This window comes from Populus euphratica, unplaced genomic scaffold (assembly GCF_000495115.2).
Source record: "Populus euphratica unplaced genomic scaffold, PopEup_1.0 scaffold91.1, whole genome shotgun sequence".
Lineage (NCBI taxonomy): Eukaryota > Viridiplantae > Streptophyta > Magnoliopsida > Malpighiales > Salicaceae > Populus > Populus euphratica.
In genome coordinates, this window is record NW_011499917.1 from 704,323 (window position 1) to 729,589 (window position 25,267).

Sequence of the window (25,267 nt, forward strand, 5' to 3'; positions counted from 1 at the left end):
TCTTAAACTTCATAAAAAAAACAATAAATTCTTGCTTTTTATATTGTGCACAACATAACACATCCTACTGTAAGTTTACATGACTAACACTTACAAACATAAGTCCATTTTATTTATAAAAAAAATTATTTAAAAAATAAATTACTATGTAATGTTTGGTTATTTCATCACAAATAAGGTTATTCATGTGTGGTGTAAAATAAGATTAAATTTATTTTCTATTATTTTTTTTATAATATAATTTATATGATTTGATATAAATATTTTGTTGATGAAGTGAATTTTAAACTCCAACCAAGGTAGAATGTCCGATAAAATAAAACTAGACCAATACAATTTCCCATATAAGATAATCTAAACATTTATATAAATTAAATATGATATAAATCTTATAAAATAATTTAGATATTTATTATGCAAGACATCATTGTTGTATTTTAAAGATTTATATTATTTAATCAAGATTGCTTTTGAAAATTTAGATTTTAATGAATGAAAAATAATTCTAAGAAAAATATTTTTGTGCAAGTAAACAAGGTTGTAATGACATATCATTTCCTACAATTTTAACAATAAAAATATTATATATTTATTTTTTGCATATAAAACTCAAATTTTTTAGTCGAGTTTTGGTATCCAAACTAGTGCATTCAATGAATGATTTCTTATACCCTCTTGGAAGGGTGAAGACATATTAAAGGCTTAGATGAGCTATAGCACAAGTCAAGATTTTATTAATATTTTTTGATCAGTTTTATATAAAAATAAATTTATAATATTTGATTGAGTTATCAAAAAATTCTGAAATTTAGCATTGAGTTTGATTGAGTTATCAAAAAATTCTGAAATTTCGCATGGAGTTTTCTAATATGATGCTTTAACTTGGGTTAAAATTCCAGAATTTTTTGAGAAATGTAGAAATTTGATGAAAAATCACAATTTAACTAGTTTTACATTATTTTACGTAATTTTCAATCTGACTATCAAATTAAGCTGAAATTATATGAGGGATCTTAAGATATATTGAATAAAGTCTGATTAAAAATTTAGGATGAATGGAGTTTGATAGTGTTAATAAAAAAAATCATTAAATAAAAACAAAGCAACTCATTAAGGGTAAAATAATTATTTGCTATTAAAAAATAAAACAAATAAGCTCTTTTTTCTTTTATATATTGCTGACTGGCCATAAGCAGAATGGAAAAGAAAAGAAAAAAAAAGTCGAGTAAGAAAAAAAAAAAGGAAAAAATATAAAAACAATACAAGGACAAAAAAAAAAGAGAATAACTTGCTGACTGGCCATAAGCAGAATGGAAAAGGAAAGAAAAAAAAAGGCGAGTAAGAAAAAAAGAAAAAAAAGGAAAAAATATAAAAACAATACAAGGACAAAAAAAAAAAGAGAATAACTTATTTTGTTTTTTAGTTGACATAAAATTATTATATAAACTTACAAAGTGCAACTTATAAAATACTAATTTAAGAAATAATCAAGTGAAAGAAAAATGAATTGGGAGAAAAAAAAATTTAATTATTTTGTTTTTTAGTTGACATAAAATTATTATTTTATCTTAGTTGAGGGGTTATTATAATATGAATTTAGATTTAATTATAGATGAATTATATTTTATAAAATATTAAAGGATGTAATTTTAATAATAAATTTATTTTTATTTTTATTTTATTTACTTTTAAATTTATTTTTTAATATTTTAGATATTGAAACTTTACTATTAATAATTTCAAAAATATATAGGCATAAAATTAATAATTAATTTTTTTTTTTTATATATTTAATAAACGAGGAAATATCTTGTAGATCGAGACTAAATATAAACCTTTGGGATACTTAAAGGATATGAATGCAAGTTTATCAAAAAAAAAACGGACATCCACACTCTGAGGGAGCGAGGGAGCGAAGATCAAAGAGAAAACAATGGCAGAAACAACAATAAGAGAAACAAAACCAACAGCAGCTTTACCTCTCCATCACCTCCCTTCTCTTTCACCTATCACTCCGCCTCCGTCCTCCCTATAAACCCTAAAGACAAGATCATGCCTTAAAAGCATGCGCATTCCCTCTATCTGGCATAATCACATCAAGTATGTTTCTGTAAATCATACAAAAATCAATCAATTTAATTCTCCGTTTCTCTCACAATGGAGTCGTTGATCGAGCTATGCGACCTAATTTCACAGAACCCTGCACAATTCGCTAACAAATTGACTTGGCTATGCAATCGCTGCCCTCAACCGGAGGCTCTCTTAGCCGGATCGCCTAGGGTTTCTCACTCACAGATCAATGCAATCCTTGCGATTTCTCGATTCCTCTCCAAAACCGTCGACCACACCGATAACCGTCCAAAATCACTAATCCTCACCTTCTTTCGCTCAATTCCGACCTCGTTTCACCCTTCCTTCTGGCCACAATCATTCCCCAACGACTTGATCGCGTCCTTTTTTACCGATTTCCTGGCGTACATCTCAAAGTCGGCGGAATTGGATCCGGATTTCGCTGTCGATGTTGCCGGACTTGTTGGAGAAGTTGTCGTGGCTGCGATCGGGAACAATGCCGGTGAGAATTGGGAGAGTTCGGCGATATCTAGGGTTTTCTTGATTGCCTTAACGAAGAATTTTGTTCCAATTTTGCCGGAGGACGGAGAGAAGTTGATTACGTGTCTTTTAGATCAGTTTAACCTCCCCGTACAGGTGCCGTCGTCACCTAGTGAGCGAATTGTGATGAATTCTGAAACATCTTCGTCACAGAGTTCGCCATTGAGCAATAATGTGAATAGTCATAATAGTAGTTACAGTGCCCATAATGAGATTTCGAGTATGGTGAATGATTTGAGTCAAATGTCAGTATCTTCGTCGAGTGCATCGACGACAGTTGTGGGGAATGGGAGTGGAGTCACGTGGAAGAGTGGATCGGAGACAATGGGGGTGGGACTTGATGGAGGCGGGGTATTGAGTAGGCAACAAGTGGCTTCATTCGAGGAAGAGAGTGTGGAGGGATTGGAGAAGCAGGAGATCGCATACAAGTTGATTGGACTTGTTTTGGATTGTGCTAGGATAGACAACAAGCTTTTGGATCAAGTTAGGTTAATTGCTAAGAAGCAGCTTCAATCTCTCTCTGCATTTTTGAAGGTAAATACTGCCGCTATCATTATCATATTATTGTTGTTTTTGTGTGTGTGGGAATGGTTCTTTAATTTGTTTCAGGAAAGATAAATGGAACATATTGAGGAAAGGCAAGGGAAACTTAGTAGTGGCAAGGGTACAATTGTATGAAGGTGCTTTTAGTGCATTCAACTGGAAAAATTTAATCATTGATATTTTTGGGTATTTATTGACTGCGTTTGAAGCTAAGCATGCTTATATGATGAACTGATTTTGCATTCACTGTTAAATTTTAACATAAGAGGTGTCTCTAAGGAGAAACCATGGATTGGGAGCTTGTCACAGTAAAAACTTGAAATAGGAAATCGGTTATGGGCTCTCTCTATACATATATGCATGTAATTGGGGATATAAATGTCCGGCTAGTTTTACTTGCGTGTATGCATACGTGTAAGCACATGTGTGTGTGTGTGAGATAAATGAGTGTGCATGTGACCTTTTACTGTAGCAGGGAAATAAATAACAAAATTGTTGAATTTAAGGGTTGATAAGGGAAAATTGGTTATGTTGGCAGATACGGAAACGGGACTGGAATGAACAGGGACAACTTTTAAAAGCAAGAGTCAGTGCAAAACTTTCTGTCTATCAAGCTGCAGCCAGGATGAAAGTTCAGAGTCTTGCATCTCTTGACGTGGATGGCAAGACATCCAAGAGGTTGGTGCTTGAGACTCTGGCATTGTTGATGGATGCTGCAGAAGCCTGTTTGTTCTCAGTGTGGCGGAAGCTGAGAGTTTGTGAAGAGCTGTTCAGCTCATTGCTTGGTGGGATTGCACAAATTGCGGTGACCAGGGGAGGTCAGCCAATGCGAGTCCTGCTTATTCGCCTTAAGCCGCTTGTGCTGGCTGCTTGTGCACAGGTATGTGTTATGGATAGTTTCCAATTTTGCTTGTACAAGCATGCAACATGGTCTGTAATGTTGTTCATTCCAATTGTAACAGGCTGATACCTGGGGTGGCAGTCAGGGAGTAATGTTTGAGAATGTCATGAAGACAAGTTGTCAGATAATTGAATCTGGCTGGACAAAGGATCGGGCTCCTGTAGACACTTTCATCTCCGGTTTGGCCTCCAGCATACGTGAACGAAATGACTATGATGAACAGGTTGGTTAATATTACAATCAACAGGCTCCATTGCACCCATAACTTTGATATACAGATCATGGACACTTTCTCTCTTGGTGTGCCTGTCTGCTTGTCCAAGTTAATTTGGGAGGGCACATCTTATTTCTTTTTCTTAATTATTCTTATATACACTATGAATGAGAACATTTCAAAATGTTCTCATCCTTTTTTTTGGGGGTGAGATTATAATGACAGCAACAGAAGTTGTTTGCTTGCTTGGATTATAACCTTTTAATCATGGAAACCTTCACGCCCTAGTTCATAGTTTCCAATTTTTTAGCGATCCCTTTTTCAAATTCATTCTCGGTTTACTAGTTGTGCTGATTTTCAGGTTGAGAAGAAGCAGGGAGTACCTGCTGTACAGCTTAATGTTATTCGCTTGCTTGCTGATTTGACTGTTTCCGTTAACAAGTCTGAAGTGGTAGACATGATTTTGCCACTTTTTATTGAAAGCTTGGAAGAGGGCGAAGCTTCAACTCCTGGTTTATTGCGACTTCGAGTATGGAATCTGTCTTCGGAGCAATTTATTATCTGATATAGATTTGATTTGCTTGTATCTATTTGTTCATTTTTATTGGTGGCCATTTCAATTGGTAATTTACTGTTTTGCATCTTAATTTGGAGGCATGTTATCAAACTTCTCTCTCCTTAACTTCTTGCAGCTTCTTGATGCTGTTTCTCGAATTGCAAGTTTAGGTTTTGAGAAGTCATATCGTGAGACAGTTGTTCTTATGACAAGAAGTTACTTAAGTAAACTATCAAGTGTAGGGTCTGCTGAAAGCAAAATATTGGCAGCAGAAGCCACCACAGAACGTGTTGAGGTATGCATTGTTTATAATGATCAGTCATGTCTAATGTCTTTAAGATGGTTGATGGTTTATCCTATCATATGGTGGCTCACTTGTTCCATCACATTCTAGACTCTTCCTGCAGGATTTCTTCTGATTGCTAGCAGGCTTGGAAATAAGAAATTGCGTTCAGACTATCGTCATCGATTGCTATCTCTGTGTTCAGATGTAGGCCTGGCTGCTGAATCTAAAAGTGGAAGGTAGATATCTTTTCCTTTATGTGGAATCTCTTGTTTTATTTGCCTACCACACAAATTATTTGCCCTCATTGAATTGTGTTTTTGGTGTTGTTCTGCCTGGTACTCCAATTGTTGAAGGAGTGGAGCAGATTTTCTAGGACCTCTGCTTCTTGCTGTTGCTGAAATATGCTCTGATTTTGATCCCGCTGTGGATGTGGAACCATCACTCTTGAAATTGTTCCGCAACCTGTGGTTCTATGTTGCTCTTTTTGGTCTAGCACCTCCAATTCAGAAAATTCAACAACCAACAAAGTCAGTTTCAACTACACTGAACAGTGTGGGAAGCATGGGCACAATTGCTTTTCAAGCAGTGGGTGGACCATACATGTGGAATGCACAGTGGTCATCTGCTGTTCAGCGAATTGCTCAAGGGACTCCTCCCCTAGTAAGTTGATTGCAAGAGGTTACTAAATGATTTCTTATCTACTAATCATATTTTTCCTGTTTGCTTTGAAATAGTGCCAAATGCCATCAACTTGTTTGTTCTTAGTTTGTTTAATTTTATAAGTTGCTGCAACAAATTGCTGTTCTGAAATGCATATGTTACACGCTCTACTAGTCAGTTTTATTTTTCAATTTTTGCCCCTGACACGACTTTAACTGAACCTATGAAAAGTTAACACAAGATTGCATGTAAAGTAACGTTGCTAGAACATGGCCCTACATCACCCCTGGTAGAACAATTAAATAAGAAAAAAAAAGTACATTATTTTTGCAATTTTATAATGGGGCCACTTACAGTGACCTCAGTCTGCAAATGAATTGATTGTTTTCTGAATAAATTGTAAATTATAGTGACATGTATCTGAATTGGAACAACATTGTCTGATATTGGTAGATACACAACTCTAATGTCTTCTGAAAAGAATTTTAATGATTGCAATATGTTTAAGTTCTGCTTATATTGGTTTTCCATTTATTCATATATTTGTGTTTCTGTTTTTTCTTTTTCTTTTCTTTTCTTTTTTCTTTTTTTTTTTTTTGGCGTTTTTTTGGGGGGGGGGGGGGAGGTATCAGGAGAGCCCCTGATGAATGGGTTTGCTATTTGTTCAAATTAGGGAGGTTGTTAGTCTGTCAGTATTTCTCTTTCTTTCATGCATATGTTTCTTCTTTATCCCCATGCCAGCTTTAATAATAGGACTTTTTTCCTGCAAAATGACCAGTGTTTAATATCAATTGTACAAGAAGATCAATTTTTTGTTTGTCATGTAGATTGTAGTAATCTGAGACTCATAAGAAATTGGGTTAAGATCATCATTTTGATGGTAAGGTTTTTAGTGTGTCAATTACTATGTACTGGTCATTTATGGATTAAATATAAAACTGATAACTTGAAGCGGTTTCCTTCTCACTATCAAACTAGAATCTTTTTGCTATATATGCTTTTGCACTCTAAAGTATTGCCTTCCTTAATATCTTAATTGATTTTGGATTACTTAAGAAGTTCTGCCTTTTGAATTGGCCTGTTTTACATTCTTTCTTAATTATATCACTCCAACTATTTAGAGAGCATTTCTATGGATTTTACACTTACTTGAGCTTGACATAATTGTATATCTCTCCAGGTTGTTAGCTCAGTAAAATGGCTCGAAGATGAATTGGAACTCAATGCCCTTCACAATCCTGGAAGTCGTCGGGGCAGTGGCAATGAGAAAGCAGCTTCAACCCAAAGATCTGCTCTTTCAGCTGCTTTAGGTGGCAGAGTTGATATTGCAGCTATGAGCACAATTTCAGGTTCTGTAGATTTCTTACTATGGTGTTGCACTTTAAATTTGTGATTCTGGTGGTTTTTAATTGTTTTCATCTTTATGCATCTTTCTTTAGTCATCTTGAAAATTTGGTTGTTTAAGGACCTTATTTGGTGGAATCTTCCTTGTTAATGTTCAAGAAATATAAATTTTCAAGTCAGCTTTAATTTTGGTGACCCAATCATGTGTGTTGTTTGCAAATTGGTTTTACAGGTGTGAAGGCAACCTATCTTCTTGCTGTAGCATTTTTGGAGATAATACGCTTCAGCAGCAATGGTGGCATCCTTAATGGTGTTGCTAGTTTGAGTGCTTCTAGAAGTTCCTTCAGCTGTGTCTTTGAGTATCTAAAAACTCCAAATCTCATACCAGCTGTGTTCCAATGTTTGACAGCTATTGTTCATAGGGCGTTTGAAGCAGCAGTATTCTGGCTGGTATTTTTCAATTCATTTCATTTAAAGCCTTTCTCTGGCAATGCCCTTCCATTTGTATTTCAACTCATGCAGGGAAAGTTGATTCTTCCCTATAGTGCTTATTTCTTGCATGGAAGGTGTAAATTTTGTAATAATGCATCCCTGTATCTTCTCTGTAAAGTGCCAATTCTTCTTCCCAGGACTTCACTTCAGTGAGACAACTAGTGATATCATTTTTGTTCTCATAATTTTGTTTAAAATGAAACAAATTTACTACTATAGCCGTGGATGATTTTCAAGTGTGACACTAAGTGACTTTTGATTTCTTGTTTTACTGGGACTGTTCTTTGTAGTAGATATAGAAATGGTACCTTTACCTTGTAATATGATTTTTGCTTACTGCTTTCTTCCCCTCTTATCACATTTTGAACATCATTAATGCTTTGATATGTTTTCAGGAAGATAGAATAACTGAAACAGGCAATGATGCCAATGTTAGAGAATCAACTCTTTTCTCCCATGCCTGTTTTCTTATAAAAAGCATGTCTCAGAGGGAGGAACACATTCGAGATATTTCTGTAAGCTTGCTGACTCAGCTTAGAGATAAGTTTCCTCAGGTATGTTGTTCAGTAATGCTGTTTTGCATTAGATTGTCTTTTTTTTTGCTTTTTTCCTGTGATCCACAACTTCCCTCATCTTATATGGTAGAAACGGAACGACGTATATGCAGGTCTTGTGGAATTCATCTTGTTTAGACTCCCTGCTATTTTCAGTTCACAACGACTCACCTTCTACAGTTATTAATGATCCTGCTTTGATAGCGTCTGTTCGTTCTTTGTACCAAAGGATTGTGAGGGAATGGATCAGCATATCACTTTCATATGCTCCATGCACTAGCCAAGGTCTGCTTCAGGTTGGTTTTACAATATTCCACAATCAGATGAAGTTGATTTTGATTTCTTTATTTGCTATGTGAATGTCTGTGACATAGCTGTTGTGCTGCAGCATTTTTTTCTGATATTTCTAGCAATTTAGTCAGAATCATGCATGCTCTCTTGTATGCTCGTGTCATGCTTCGTTTAAACAAGGTCTTATACTAGTCAAATGGTTATGCGGTTGCGCGAAACAGAAGTTTCCCTTCTATAGTATTGACAGTTGTCAATGAGCAATTATTTATCTGTTTTCTCGAAGGTTATATATTTTGATGATAAACATTTGGTATCTCAATAATTATCAAAGATTTGCTTGGGGTAAAGTGTGAATTTCATATGTAGTCGCATTTTCTTTTTAAGATGCACTCAGTTTGGATGGTGCCCTCCCTATTTTGGTGACCAACTGTTTTTTTATATAAGCTGCCTATGAATTACAAGTACATCTTTCTTTGACTTACTGGAATTTTGTTTAGTCCTGCATTTCATTGTAAATCCTTTTGAATATTTTTATTGAAATTAAGCTTCTTGATGTTTGACCAGGATGATCTTGTTTATTTTATATGGTTTCCACTTTTCATTAAAATTACTTGTGTTTATTTCGTTTTCTGATGGGTTTTTGTTCCTTTGTTTGTGGTTCCAAACACTGTAGGAAAAGCTTTGCAAGGCAAATACGTGGCAGAGAACGCAACATACAACTGATGTTATTTCTCTTTTAACTGAGATACAGATTGGGAATGGTAAAAATGATTGGACTGGCATACGAACAGCTAACATTCCTGCAGTCATGGCTGCTGCAGCAGCTGCTTCAGGAGCGAACTTCAAATCGACTGAAGCTTTCAACTTAGAGGTGCTCAGTACTGGTATTGTCAGCGCAACAGTTAAGTGCAACCATACAGGAGAAATTGCAGGCATGAGAAGGTTGTATAATAGCATTGGTGGATTTCAATCTGGTGGCACACCAACAGGTTTTGGTGGTGGTCTTCAAAGGTTGATATCTGGAGCATTTTCTCAACAACCACCAGCCGAGGATGATGCATTTAATGAGATGCTACTTAATAAGTTTGTGCATCTTCTTCAGCAATTTGTCAGTCTTGCAGAAAAAGGTGGGGAAGTGGACAAGTCACAGTTTCGTGATACATGTTCTCAGGCCACTGCATTTCTTCTCTCAAATCTGGTAAAATGATGCTCCCCATCTTGTCATTGATTTCCTTGCTGTTAAGCTCAACTACTTTTGGGTCCCATTCTTTTTCATCTGTTTGATTTATTCTTTGGTGCTAGGCTTCTGAGTCAAAATCAAACGTAGAAGGCTTTGCTCAACTTCTACGTCTTCTTTGCTGGTGTCCAGCATATATTTGTACACCTGATTCGATGGAAACTGGTGTTTTCATTTGGACTTGGTTGGTTTCTGCAGCTCCGCAACTCGGTTCTCTTGTGCTTGCAGAGCTAGTTGATGCCTGGTTATGGACAATTGATACGAAACGAGGAGTTTTTGCTCACGAAGTGAAGTATTCTGGACCCGCTGCAAAACTGAGACCTCAGCTAGCCCCCGGGGAACCTGAATCGCAGCCTGAAATTGATCCTGTCGAACAAATAATGGCGCATAGAATATGGGTTGGATTCCTCATTGACCGTTTTGAGGTTAGGAATTATTTATAATTGGCTGTTACATATTCTATTATCAGTTTTCATTCTTTTGTATTTATTGGAATGCATTCTAGGTGGGATAATGTGATTTTTAGTGGTATTCAGTATTCACATGCCGGAGTTTGCACGTTACAGTTAGATACTAACATTAAATTTAGATATTGACCGTATTTGTTTTGCAGCAATAAGCAATAAGCAAATAGTTTTCTTATTCCATTAAAATATTGCGTGGTTTGGTGTTGTACAGGTAGTTCGACACAATAGTGTTGAGCAACTCTTGCTTCTTGGCCGGTTGCTGCAGGGGACAACCAAATCTCCCTGGAACTTTTCATGCCATCCCGCAGCTACTGGCACTTTTTTCACCATCATGCTTCTTGGTCTCAAGTTCTGTTCATGTCATTCCCAAGGCAATTTGCAGAATTTCAAAACAGGGCTTCAACTGCTGGAAGATCGTATTTATAGGTCACTTCCATTGACTGCACTTCAAATTTGCTGCACATTCTCTTTATGCTTCAATGACTGTTTACTCAGCCCCATAGTAACTGAAAGAAGAAAGTTGTATCATATATTTGAAATAATCTGCTAATAAAAAAATTAAAAAAGGAAAAAAAGAAAAAGTTACTGAAAAGAATGAAATAATCTGAAAATGGAATCTTTTGGTGACTGAGGATTGGGGTCTCTATGATTGGTTTTATTTTTTTGCGTGCCTGTGTGTTGGTCGGGGTAGGGGGTTTGGAAAACTATTGAAGTAGGTCAATGTGCTGCTTATTTTCCTGCAAAAGGAAATGTTGACGAGGGTGGTATTCTCAGTTACTTTGTTAGCGGCCTTATCAGTTGCATTGTTGCTTAACCAATATTTTTGTGGTTCTGCTAGACACCTCCAATGCCTGAGTTAACTAGGTTGGCTTGAGAGCACTGTTGGTTTGGTTTCTAAGTTCTTTATTGAAGATGATTAAATGCTCTATGTGTTGCGTCATTTGAGGATTGAAAATCATGTTTGGTGCATGTTTCAGGGCCTGTTTGGGTTGGTTTGCTTTTGAGCCTGAATGGTTTGATGTAAACAATGTAAATTTTTCCATTAGTGAGGCCCGATCTCTCTCCGTATTTGTTCACTATATTTCTAATGATGGTCAATATGATGCAAGAGGTCGGGGGCACGAGAATGGGACTTATTTGGTTGATATGGTAAGATTATTGCATTTGCTGCATGTGGAATCAATCGCCATGCATAGATCTAAGACATACTTCTTTCACATTTTAATACTTGTATAGATCCTCATCCAATTTTTTTATCACCATCCAAGTGTCCTAAATGTATGTGCTTTTTTCACATTCATCTACTGAAGTGGAAGTTCTAGCCAGTTCAAAAACAAAAAAAATTATTCCATTTTTCAAATAATCTAGTAAACTCATGTAATCCTATATGTAAAACCATTTTGGATAACCTTTTGTGGATTTCCTAATACAGAAGGGTGGAGATGCAATATGTGACCTTTTTTTTGTGTGTGGGGGGCAGCTTCAATAGTTGTTTGAATCTCAGAGCTTGCCTTTGTATTGTATTAGTGGATTAATAAAAAGAAGTGATTACAGAATGATCAGTATCACCCTGTATGGGGCCAGATGGAGAACTATGCTGCAGGAAGAGAAAAACGGAGGCAGCTTCTTTTAATGCTATGCCAGAATGAAGCTGATAGGCTTGAAGTTTGGGCACAACCTACTAACTCTAAGTAAACCTTCACAATTCTATGCTGTAAATTCATATTCTGTTGCCTAGTTTTTGAAGATGTTCTTATACTGACTTTCATGGATTTTTTTTTCATTTAACGCATGCCATTAGTTTCTTAAGATCTTGACTCCCTTTCTGTTTCCATTTTAAGGGAAAATACATCTTGTCCAAAAATCAGCTCAGAGAAATGGGTTGAATATGCTAGGACTGCCTTCTCTGTGGATCCAAGGATTGCCTTATGCTTGGTCTCGAGGTTCCCAACAAATACTAATCTGAAAGCTGAAGTAACTCAACTAGTTCAGGTATGTATTGTCATATTGTTACTAGCAGGAGTGTAAAATTGCAAGGAACTGATAATATGAAACACCTGAATAAGAATTAACATGTGTAATTTAATTGTTGGTTAGAAGAGTATATCATTTAGGAAAATCATCTTTTGAATGGATGTTGTGGAGTGTGGAAGTATAAAAGCTTTTTGGGAATTAGTTAAAAATCAATTTGAACCATTGGAAAGTGGAAGGTAAGAGATTTCACGTTTAATTCTGTGCCACTAAGTGGAACGTGAGAGACTTCATGTTTAATTCTGTGCCACTAAATGATCTGCTATCATTTTCTTAGACTATGAAGTGGAAATATTACATAGATACCGGAAACAAGAATATTTAAATTTTTTAAGCTGTGCTTGCAGAAGGGGATTTCTGTTCTGCTGCACTTGCTTTATATACATTTTTGCTAAAGTGATCTTTGGTATTTTTATGGTATCTTGTTTTTATTTTTACATTTTTCCCAATGTTCTAGTTTTTGTTGAATTTCTTTCATTTTGAAGTGTCATTGATGTTTTTTAGATCTTCTGTTTTTTTATAGCATCTTGTTTTTGTCTTGTTTGCCCAGAATTTGTTTGTTCTTTCTTATTCTTTTATTTTCTTCTTGTTCATTTTTGGTTAGAACCTGATTCATTTTTTCCCACCTAAATCTCTTCTATTCTTGTACTGTCCATGGGTATTTGATTTTCTTTAGGATTTTTGCCCATAAAAACATCATGATTTCCTTTGATATATATAAATTTGAAGTCTAGATCCTAAAACATGACTCAAACAATGATGTTTTTTTTTTTTTGCTTAAAGTATCCTTTAATTATCAGTGATGAGTTGAACCTTTTATCATTTAATAACCATACAAATTTAACAAACTGATGACCAGGGGCAAGTTCAGCAATTTATAGTAGAATTAGTTTGCATATCTTCTTTATTAGGTGCTTTAGTGTAAGGTTGATATCATCGCATTCATTTTTTTGTAGCATTTCATTGTCATGCATCCTTTTTGATACCTTGGTGTAGAAGTGTTTCGCCTCTCTGGATTGGATGTATCAACTAAGTTGGGTTGAAATGGCCTAGTGTTGTCAAAGGCGAAGGGAGCTAAAAGGTGTTAGGCCTATAAAATGCCCGAGGCACTAGGTGCACTCCTAGGCGCTTGCCTGAATGAAATAAGGCGATATGCTATAGATTAAAAATTATAATATGTATAATGTTATATTATATAAATCTAAAATATATATCTTCCCAATTAAGATTAGATCATTAGAAAATCAAAAGGAAATATAAAATAGCATAACATAGTCATATAAAGTTATATTTTTCACCCTTAAAACAAAATAAGATAATTTGAAGTAGTCAAATAGATTAAAAAGCAAACTTAAATATCATCATCATTATTCATTAATCTTTAAAAACATCTTCATCCATGCTTTCTTGTTCTGTACTTGTTTTGTTGTTCTTTGACTCTGTTCAACATAAAGTGTGGTTGGCGTTTCTCTTCAAGTGTCCTTATCTCTCACATTAATGATTTTTTATTCTTTTTTTACCCTCATCTTTGTTTTTTTTATAAAAATACCCCTATGTTGTTTCTTGTGGTAAATTAAGAAATGGACACATAGGTCAAAACATAAATCAGTTAAAAATAAAAAAGAAAAAAAGAAAAATCCAACAGAAAATGAAGTATTTCAATCAGGCGCTCTCTTTAACGCCTAACACCCACTCACGAGGTGCTCGCTTAGGCAATGCTTCATTGAAATTCATCGCTCAAGGCTAATAAAGGTGTTGTGGCCTTGCTGGAGTGCCTAGGCAAGCACCTCAGCACCTCCTGACACCACTGAAATGGCCTTATTTGTTGTTTTAATTTGAAGTTAAAACTCTGCCCCTGGCTAATTCAAAACCATTGATTTGATAAAGAGTGATGAAGAAATGTGTTCTTATATCTTTTTTTGATTAAAAAAAATTTGGCGATTTTCCTTGCCTAACTCTAAATTACTCTAATAATTTTGTTTGTAAATATCATCTATAAGCAAGGATATTCTTCTTTAGTTTTGTGGAAAGTTGGAATGGGAATGATTTATGTTGCCCTCTGGTGATGCCAACCGTCTTCAATTTTTCTGTTGTTTCCATTGCAGTCACATATTTTGGACCTCCACTGCATACCTGAAGCATTGCCATATTTTGTCACCCCGAATGCTGTTGATGAAGATTCAGTGCTTTTGCAACAACTGCCTCACTGGGCTGCTTGTTCAATCACACAAGCACTTGAGTTCCTGACTCCTGCATACAAGGGGCATCCACGTGTGATGGCATATGTTCTTAGAGTTTTGGAGTCTTATCCTCCAGAACAAGTGACCTTCTTTATGCCTCAGCTAGTGCAGTCCTTGCGACATGATGACGGGGTGGGTTATCTGATGAATCTTGCCATTTGGGTTTATTTTAATTTTCCAGTTCAGGCTTGGTTGGGTAAGCCCTTACCTGATAGTAAAAGAGGGGTCCTGGTCAAGTGGAGGATGGGCATATCAATTTAATTCGAACCTTTATAGTTCTTATCGATTTATGTTGCATGAGATAAGCAAACCAAGGGAGATTTTTATTTTTTTTTTAAAAAAAGGGGAAAAACTTCTTTTGTAAACTTCTTTTAACCACACCGACCTTTAGCCTCGTACTCATTGTAATCTCTCATCTATACTAGTGGAATTGTGGATAATCAGGTTGATGGGGTGTTGGATAAGTAGGGTATAGTTTGTCTATTTAACCTTATAAAGCTCCAGAATTGAGACAGGGATTACATACTAGTCCTTTCTTGAGAATGAGATTTTAATACTGCCACTACAAATATGCAAGTATCTTCATATTCACTGGATCTGTGCTTATATTATTTTTGCAGAGGTTAGTAGAAGGATATTTACTCAGAGCAGCTCAGAGAAGTGATGTATTTGCCCATATTCTGATATGGAATTTACAGGTGTGGAAAAATTCATAGATTTGTGTGGCTAAAATGTCTGCTAGTTACTAACATATAATAGTCTTATATTCTCTTCTCTGGGTTTCTATAAGTCGTGAGTTTCTTATGCATGGCAGGGTGAAACGTTTACATCAGAATCAAAGGAAGCTTCTTCTGGAAAGGTATATATAGGTTTTACTTCTAGTCAACCAGAACTCTCCCCTTTTGACATAATCTAAGCATTTACTCTTGACACCACAGAAAGTGTGAATAGTAATGGCGCCTTTATGCATGGATACTTTATATGGAAGGTTTAGGCATGTGTCCCAAGTGGGATATAAGTTTATTAGTTCGCATTTTGTTCATTTGATCCAGTAGAATACAAGAGTGCTACAATATATGAAAGGGATCAGAGGAAAGGCTTGACAGATACGACCTTACACTGCTCTTTGACTGTATGTGTATATTTGTCATATTTGGTTTATGAGGAGCGTGGTCTTAATGGTGCAGTGTGTCAAGAGGTTTTTGGCATTAGGAAAATATATATACATATGCTAAAACACAGTACACTACAGGTGGTTGGTGAATATTAAGTTTTGCAATCACAACCTGCTCTGTAAACAACTCCATGTCACATTGGATTACTTGAGATAAGTGTTACCTTTTGTTGATGTATGTACAATCTAGGGTGTTTTCATATCTAGGATATATGGGCTGCTCCTGAGATGCTACATGGGCGTGTTTTCATATCTAGGATATATGGGCTGTTCCTGAGATGCTACATGTGCATCATGCTTAACTACTAGATTTATACAAGCTTTTATTTCAGAATGTTTCCTTTCAAGCACTGTTGCCAGTTGTTCGTCAGCATATTATTGATGGTTTCACTCCCAAAGCCCTGGACTTGTTTCGAAGGGAATTTGATTTCTTTGATAAAGTGACATCTATATCTGGTGTTCTTTATCCACTTCCTAAAGAAGAACGCCGGGCTGGTATTCAAAGGTATGCCCCTAATCTCTTAGGTAGCATTTGGATGCTGTCTCGAGATGTTAGAGATGAAGATAGTGGGGACATAGGGGATATGCCTCCCTTTGTTGAAAGTACAAAAAAATCACTCCAAAATTGTTCCAGAGACCAATTTATTTTATGTCTCTATCTTTGTGTCTTTATCCAAACAAGTTTTTGTCCCCATTGTATCTGTCTTTTTTGTCTCGTGACAATAATCCAAAGCTACCTTAATGCCTAAGCTCAATCTGTTTATGGCTTGTATCTTGCTGTTGATGTTGCCCTTTGGCTTGCAACAATAGGGAGTTGGAGAAAATTGAATTGAAGGGGGAAGACCTTTACCTACCAACTGCTCCTAACAAGCTTGTGAGGGGTATCCGGGTGGATAGTGGAATACCTTTACAATCTGCAGCTAAAGTTCCCATTATGGTGACATTTAATGTGGTTGATAGGTGTGGGGACTGGAATGATGTAAAACCCCAAGCTTGCATTTTCAAGGTATGATTGTGAATAGATCACTGTAACTAAAATTCTTATTGGACCCAAAAAAACTCTAGTTATAAAATCCCCTATAGAATGTACCACCAATGACACTGATATTAACAAATTCATATACATGATGAGCCATATGCACTTGTATTATTTATCTAAAGGGGTTTCCCATTTTCAGGCCATGTTATGTTCCTGATCACATAATTTAATGAGGCTTGCAAAAATTCTTTTGGATTTGAATGGAATAAATGGCATGGATGATAGTAAAATGTGTCTTCCTTTGTGAACTAAATTTTTTCAGTGTTATGTTTTGGTTCTCATTTAAGCGGTGTGATAATAGATGGCTTAATTGACATTTTCCATTTTTCAAGGTAGGAGATGATTGTCGACAGGATGTTCTTGCCCTTCAAGTGATAGCACTCCTTAGAGATATATTTGAAGCAGTTGGAGTTAATCTCTACTTGTTTCCTTATGGTGTCCTCCCAACTGGCTCAGAGAGAGGTATAATTGAGGTGAGTGTTTGTCTGTAGCCTTTATTTTAGCTGTGCTTGTCTGGTGCAATGTTTCCTGGAATACAGCTCAATATGATATGCAGAATGAGAGCAAGAGCACAGTTTGCCATTTAGAGTGGAATGCAGTCCCAACAAGTTATGTTCATATAGAGTTAGGAATGCCATTCCAGAAATGGTAATTTTGTAATTCAAGACTAATAGCCAATCTCTAAACATCAGACTTCCCAAAATATTAGTCCTTCCATTCCCTTTTGATGTGGCAAGGCTCAACCTACCATCCTAATTATATATGCTGTTTTAAAAGAATCTTCTGTAATGTTTTATGTGTATTGCTTATATGTTACTAACCATGTTTAATCACACAGGTTGTGCCTAATACACGAAGCAGAAGTCAGATGGGTGAAACAACAGATGGCGGTTTGTATGAGATCTTTCAACAGGATTATGGGCCTGTCGGTTCTCCTAGTTTTGAAGCTGCACGCAAGAATTTTATTATTAGCAGTGCTGGTTATGCAGTTGCCAGTCTTCTACTTCAGCCGAAGGATAGACACAATGGGAATCTTCTTTTTGACAAGTACACTTCTTTTTATTCTTCTATTTTTATGGAAAGTAATTGTTGACTGTAATGGGTGGGGAGTCATGTTAGTTCATTCATGCATAAACATGCAATCCTAGTCAACATGGAAAGGAAAGGGGGGGAAGTGAAAAAAATAATCATAATTCCAAACACACTTCAACGAAGTCATTAATTTTATTTTATCTCGTCTATTCATTTACTATCTCGACTGATCGCTTATTTTACCTTGTAGCTTAGCTAATACAACCAGTTCTTGAAAACCTAGAATTTAATATTAGGTTTAGGATTTTGAGAGAAGATTGACACCTTAACACTGCCATTCATGCCAATGCAGTGTGGGGAGGCTTGTCCACATCGTCATGCCAATGCAGCGTGGGGAGGCTTGTCCACATTGATTTTGGTTTTATCTTGGAAACATCACCTGGTGGAAACATGCGCTTTGAGAGTGCGCACTTCAAGCTGAGCCATGAGATGACTCAATTACTAGATCCCTCTGGTGTTATGAAGAGTGAAACTTGGTTGCAATTTGTAAGGTAAGACTGGTGCTTGTTTTTGGATATTCTCTCTTGTATCTGCTTTCATGGACAAGGATTCTGAGAGGTTGAGTGTTTGGTTTCCCACCATTTGTCAACAGCTTGTGTGTGAAGGGGTACCTGGCGGCCCGCCGCTACATGGATGGGATAATCAACACTGTGATGTTGATGCTTGACAGTGGATTACCTTGCTTCAGTAGGGGTGACCCAATCGGAAATCTTCGCAGGAGATTTCACCCTGAGATGAGCGAGCGTGAAGCTGCCAATTTCATGATCCGTGTGTGCACAGATGCCTACAATAAGTGGACCACTGCTGGCTATGACTTGATACAATATATTCAACAGGGCATTGAGAAGTAAATAGAAACGTAAAGAGTCAATTGTGAATGTAGATGATTACTTGTAGTTTTGTAATTGTTGTGTAGGTTAACAGCTGTGATTTTTTCAAGGGGTTTGCACTTCAGAGAGATGAGGTAAATATTGGGAAAACGGCAAAATTCTAAAAATTGAGTCCTTGTAACCTGGTGGTGGATTACTGGTGCGGTTTGTAAGAATACTGTTAGTGGATCCTATGCATAATGAAATTCATGGTTCTCTCGTTGCCAGTACAAGAAACAAGCCACGAAACCCCGCACCTCTCTCTCTTGAAACTTTGAGATTCCTTTCCTTTCAAGTAATCTTCAATATTTTTCTTATCCTTGCCAGCTTTGTGTTGTTGACTGTTTAATTGGCATGCTATATAATGCGGCTGGACACATGAAGGAATTGTTATACGGGCTATCCTTTCTACACTATGTAGGACGGGATAGATAAACTCACCTCTATCTCTCTCATGCCCAAGTATAAGCAGCTGCATGGTTTACCCTATTCGTTACGCACAAGAAACAAGCCACGAAACCCCGCACCTTTCTCTCTTGAAACATCCTGGGACTTTGAGATTCCTTTCCTTTCAAGCAATCTTCAATATTTTTCTTATCCTTGCCAGCTTTGTGTTGTTGACTGTTTAATTGGCATGCTATATAATGCGGCTGGACACATGAAGGAATTGTTATATGGGGCTATCCTTTCTACATTATGTAGGAGGGGATGGATAAACTCACCTCGATCTCTCTCATTCCAAGAATAAGCAGCTGCTTGGTTTACCCTATTTGTTACGGAAGATCCACGGTGATCCATGACATGCAGCCCAATAAAGCCCATGTGCATCTAGCTCATACCACCACCTTAATCGTTTATTTTATTTTATCTCATTTCGTTTTGATAATTGCGTTAGCAAGTCTTTCTGATTTTTGTATTATAGTGTGTTGTATTTTTTAAAAGTTTTTTTATTTAAAAATATATTAAAAATACTAAAAAAATATATTAATTTGATGCTTGTACAAGTAAAATGCATCCAAAAACAGGAACTACCACACTTTCATACATTCAAAAAATTCTCCGTAGTCCATGTAATAGAAATTGTCAACACTCGCATACATTTAAAAAATTCTTGTAGTCCATATAATAGAAATATAATTTGCTAAACAGAATTACATTAAGAATTATATTATGCAGTTCCAAATCCTATTTTTTGGAAAGTGATTTTTTTCCAAGTGATTTCAATGAAAAGCCTATTCTTGAAAAATTGATTATTTTTCTATGTTAGGTGTGTTACGTCCTAATTTAGAATTGTTATAAATGAAAAAATTGAAATTATCCTAATTTTATAACCAGAAAAATTAGGTTACATAATCATCATCGCATAAGTTAACTTTTTAGTTAATATTTTTATAAATAAAAATCATTTTAAATAAAATGAATCCGATAAATATGTCAAATTCAAAGTAGTGTTTGGTTGTCAACTAAGCTTAAGATAATATGTATCAGATGAACATGTTAAATATAAAGAATTTGAACATTACTAAATTCTAAGGTTATATGCTTAATCGTGGATGACTTTCTATAATAAAGATATTAAAGACATAATAAACTATAATGGTTAACTTATAGGTGTATATAAGGTCTTTTAAGAGACTTATCATACTTATTATCTCAATAATGATATGTAAGATATATTTATTTTCCATAAATATCGTTGAAAACAAATAATTTTTTAGTTTTTTTTTCTTTGAAAACAACAAGGTTCAGGGGTATAAATACCTCATGAGCCATCCAAGTAAAATAGTATAACTTTTTATCTCTTAAATAAAGATATATAGATTTCAAAGTATTAATCAATTTAAAACTTAATAACAAATATCTTTACAATGCTCTTTTAAATTATTTATTGATTTAAGTTATTTAATATATTTATTATAAATATATTGATTTTATTATGGGAGAATCACATTCCCCTGATTGAGACTATTCATAAGTCTAGAGTTTCTTAAATTAAGAAGAATATATCCAAATACTTGAATGTATTAATTAATCACCATCTGAAATACTAAATAACATGTTATTTATACATTTTAGATTTTAGGATATTATCAATTATAACTGGACCACCTTTTCTAAGTCGTTGTTTTCGGTGCATTTCAACCTAAATAAAAAAAGATTATATAATCAATAAAATCAAAACAGCAGGAAAAAAGGATAATAAAGAAAAGGAAAGATCCCTGTAGCCATGGTTGCAAGTAATTCAAGTTCATGCAATCTATCCAAGAAAAGGAACCACTTATTCAAATACGTGAACCGACCACTCACATATCCAGTTTTCTTTGTCATGTAGGAAGGGGAAATGTGTAGACAAGTAAAACAGAAGAAGACAACGCGTACCATTGAATAAAAGGGAACCCAATTATATGGCAGGTATCAACCAATCCAAGGCCACTACAAGAAGCTCATTTTTTACATGTTCATCTCAATCTCCAATAATTGACAGGTACCGTCCATCTTTTTAGACACAAGCCGGTGAATTCTGTTTTCCGAACACATTACTGTTCCCATAATTAGCTAATTGCGAGAAGTATTTAAGATAAAAAGAAGGGTTGTTCACTATATTATCTTTTTGATTCATTAGATATCTGATTTTTGTTCTTCTTCTTTTCGATGAACGTCCACAAGCTTCTCATCTTCACACCATCTCAAGCATTATTAGCTCCAGTCTCCCATCCTTCCCAACCAAAAAAAGGAAAGAAAAACTAATCTAACATCTTGAGAAAAGAAGAAGAAGAGGAGGAAGAAGAGATACATTTATTAAAGAAGAAGAAGAAGAAGAGGAAGAAGAGATACATTTATCACACTATTCTTAAGCTTTAGTTCCCATCTGGATTTGACCATCATTTCCACCGTGAGCTTCCCCCTCCTTCTGCTCATCCTTTAAAGCAGACCTCCAGCTGATAAAATTACCAAAAAGCACTTCCATGTCCTCTAAGGTTCTTCCTCGTGTCTCAGGAAAACATGCAAAAAAGAATACCCAAGCCACTGTTGCAATTCCTGCGAACAGGAAAAAGGACCCACCGATAGATATAGCCTTGTATAGCATAATAAAAGTTGTAGATATTACCCCACTCGTCACTCTATTCACGGCCACTCCCATACCTGTCCCCTGAGCGCGTAATCTCAACGGGAAAATCTCTGAACTATAAACCCAAGCTATTGGTCCCATTCCTATGGAGAAGAATGCAACAAAAGCTAACACCATAGCGATTGATAATGCAACTGCCCATGGTAGTTTCTCATGTGAATGATCAATTATTGTCAGCCCGAATCCGAGGGTTGCTAGGGATAGTATCATACCACCAACACTACTTAGGAGCAGCGGCCGTCGCCCGATCCTATCTAGTAAGAAAGTGGCCACTAAGATAAAAACGGTCTTGGTGAATCCAACCGCTACAGTTGCCAGTAATTTATCATTGGATGATGTGATTCCGGCCTTTTCGAAGATGTTGGTACTGTACAAAACGACCGCGTCTATTCCTGAAGCTTGTTGGAAGAAATGAATACCGATCCCACAAAGCAGGATGTGACGAACAGGACGTGTGGGATAAATGAATAATTCTTTCCAAACACCTTCGCCGTGACTCTTTTTCTGCACACGGACAACGTCATCGTTGCAATCTTGAGGGATTCCGGCGGCTTCTTTTATCTCTGACAATCTCTGTTGAGATTCTTCTTTACTGTCGGAGGTTTTGCCAAGAACTTTCCTAGCATCACCGAGTCGACCTTGCATGACTAGCCAACGTGGAGACTCGGGCATGCCAAAAACAACCAAAGCTAAGAAAACTGAAGGAATTGCTCCAACTCCAAGCATGATTCGCCAACCTAGGTTAGTTGGGAGCTTAGAGAAAGCATAATTGGATACATATCCTAGTAAGATCCCAGCATTGATGAATACCTACACCAGAAACAGAGTCACAGAAGTCATGTTAATATCAATTATTCCCCATATATTCTTGAAAGGTCTTTTGACATTAAAATTGCTAGAAGTGGGATTCTTGTGCGTGTATTAAGATTTAATTAGTATTTCAAACTAAACATTTTAGGGGTATTAGCGAGTCTTACATCCATTTTTGGTACATAACTACGAATTCAATACTCTTAAGAAACTGGAAATTAAATTAGTAAAAATAGCATTCTATTTGCACTTCTTCTTTAGTCTCTCTCTTGTCTAGTAAAGAAATTGCAAAGCAATGGCCTTAAAAAACAACAATTTCTTTTGGAAAAACGTATATGAATACTTACTTCTGGGAATGAGGTGAGAAATCCACGAGAAGAAGCTGGCGAAACTTCAGTGGTGTAAACAGGGGCAATCATGAGGGCAAAACCGACACCAATACCAGCTACAAAGCGAGCAACCATGAGAAATGCATAATTTGTGGAAAATCCCATGAGCAGAGCTCCAGTAAAGAAAACGGCTCCTGCCACCACAATAGTGTATCGACGACCAATCCAGTCCGAGGTCACGCCAGCAGCGGCTGAGCCAACAAGAGAGTACCAATTGAGAGTTCCCACAAGTAATCCTACTTGCACGTCACTGAGTTTAAGGTCAGTTTGGATGTAGTCCTTGGCTCCACTCATTACTCCGATATCTATCACCAAATATACATGTTGTGAAACAAGTTGTTAGGATAATGCAAAACATGAAGGCAAGATCAAAGTTCAATGTAAAGAAGTATTTTCTTGGAAAAAAAAAGAAAATCTTTTTTGCTGCAAGTATCACTCTTCGTTGAGTGTTAACAGAGCTAGTTTCACTAGCAGTATTCCAAGTGATGAAAATAATTGTTTGAGAGAAAATTGACTCCTCACCATAACCAAGTAAGATTGAAGCCACGGAAGCTAGGATTGCGCAAGCAAAAGCATATTTGTTTCTTTTTGGTTTCTTTACAGGATCAAAATCTGCTAGTGTTTTCTCTGTTGTGGGTTGGCTAGGATTGACATCCCTTTCTGAGTTTAGACCTGCAGACATGATCTATACGCCTAAACAAAGAGAGGGAGAGACAAAGAGTTGGTTTAAGCTAAGCAGTGCTAGTGTTGTAGCCTTATTTTGGATAAACTCATGCAGCCATGCGAACTTGAAGTGGGGGATGCAGCCATAAGTGGGAGGCTGGAGTTGCTTAAATAAAGACCAGCAGGTTGACATCATCATATTGGTAACCTGGTGACCAGTCTAGCTGGTTCCAAGCAAACAACACTAATCCTGATTGTACCTTGATGGGTTGGTATCATAGCTAGGTTCGTCTCATAGCTAAACACTAATTTGGGTTGTACCTTGAAGTGGGTGGTCTAATAGCTAAATATTAGAGTCTTTTTAGTACTGTGGCAGTTTTTATAAGAAACAAAATTGAAATTGCAATCAAATTCCGCAAATGCTATGTCATCATGTTGATTAGTACTTAAAAGTGCATTTTTATCAAGGTTTTATATCATCATTTTATATATATTTGGTTAAAATTGATGTTGAATAAAAGATAATTTAATATATTTAGGTAAAAATATCTTTTAAATTAAGGTTATAAAATAACTAAAAAAGATATATATTAATATTGATGATTTTTAATTTAAATATTATAGGTTTAACTACTATTATTACATTATTAAATAAATAATACTTTGTATTAAATATTTTTATTATTTTATTAACTTATCTATAATTTTGTCACGTATGAAATTCATCTGATAAGGACTATAGTTTTTATGATATTTTGAGCATGCAATAAAATCAGATAAAATATCATTAGAAACAAAATTGAAATTGCAATCAAATTCCGCAAATGCTATGTTATTATGCGATATTTTTTTAATTTATGTAGTATTATTAAATAATATTAAATATTAATTTTTTAAATAAAAAATAATTTAAAAAAAATATTTTACCAGGTCAGATATGATCCAATGAATATTTGAGATACTATTCACGTGAATAATGACCAGATAAATCTTTCTAGCCAATATTCACATAAACAGTGCATAAATGAATTAACTTATCTGGCACTCTTTACTTCTTAAAGTGAACAGTATCCAAGTGAATTAATTCACAAAATACTTATTATTTTATTAACTTATCTATAATTTTGTCACGTATGAAATTTATTTGATAAAAATTAAAATAAAAAATATATACTTTTAGTAAAATGTATAGTAGCTTTTAAAAAAACACTAACCACACCTCTCACTCAAACACGCTCTAATAACTACTTCTCATGAAACTGTGGTTTTAACGGATCCACATATACAATAATTTGTGTTTTAATGTTACCAAAAAAAATTATTTATATAATTTGTTTAAAAAGCTACCTTACTGCGTAAATAAGCGCCGTCTGATTAGGGTTGTACCTTGAAGTGGGTGGTCTAATAGGCATTTTTAGTTAATAAAAAAATAGAATGTTAAAATTCTATTTTTAAGCAATTTGGTTTTTACTTTCTATTTTTTAAGTTAAATTGTTTATCCAACCAGTTTTTTACATGTTCTTATCAGGTCAATCAAATTTCAATGGAATCAATCAGATTTTAATTGAGTCGATCAATGTTCTAGTCATTGAAATCATAATCATGGCATGATCAACTTGATGAATTAGTTAGGTTATATAAATAGGCATGCTCTTCAAAAGAAAAAGAAAAGGAA

The 25,267-nt window shown here is 35.4% G+C and overlaps 2 protein-coding genes across 7 annotated transcripts; one reads left to right on the forward strand and one right to left on the reverse strand.

Moving 5' to 3' along the window:
- The first annotated feature begins 1,857 nt into the window (after positions 1-1,857).
- LOC105134735 (Phosphatidylinositol 3- and 4-kinase family protein) lies at positions 1,858-18,830 on the forward strand. Its single transcript, XM_011039258.1, has 26 exons — positions 1,858-3,144; positions 3,692-4,033; positions 4,116-4,277; positions 4,630-4,797; positions 4,961-5,119; positions 5,219-5,346; positions 5,464-5,770; positions 6,951-7,119; positions 7,347-7,564; positions 8,002-8,160; positions 8,274-8,456; positions 9,125-9,649; positions 9,754-10,113; positions 10,367-10,581; positions 11,133-11,304; positions 11,710-11,846; positions 11,997-12,147; positions 14,292-14,558; positions 15,047-15,124; positions 15,241-15,285; positions 15,933-16,105; positions 16,411-16,606; positions 16,972-17,112; positions 17,478-17,686; positions 18,061-18,222; positions 18,324-18,830. Exons 1-26 carry the CDS (start codon positions 2,158-2,160, stop codon positions 18,580-18,582), a joined length of 6,072 nt encoding a protein of 2,023 aa, XP_011037560.1. The 5' UTR covers positions 1,858-2,157; the 3' UTR covers positions 18,583-18,830.
- A 2,151-nt stretch (positions 18,831-20,981) lies between these two features.
- On the reverse strand, positions 20,982-23,743 carry LOC105134736 (polyol transporter 5). 6 transcript variants are annotated; one of them, XM_011039265.1, is made up of 4 exons: positions 23,452-23,743; positions 22,888-23,234; positions 21,425-22,540; positions 20,982-21,377 (listed from the first exon to the last, which is right to left on the reverse strand). In XM_011039265.1, the coding sequence occupies exons 1-3, from the start codon at positions 23,609-23,611 to the stop codon at positions 21,452-21,454; spliced, it is 1,596 nt and encodes a 531-aa protein (XP_011037567.1). In that variant the 5' UTR covers positions 23,612-23,743; the 3' UTR covers positions 20,982-21,377; positions 21,425-21,451. The 6 variants fall into 6 exon arrangements, with proteins under 6 accessions (XP_011037567.1, XP_011037566.1, XP_011037565.1 ...); XM_011039264.1 differs by having other exon boundaries at positions 20,982-21,380; XM_011039263.1 differs by having other exon boundaries at positions 21,419-22,540.
- Positions 23,744-25,267: the final 1,524 nt, after the last annotated feature.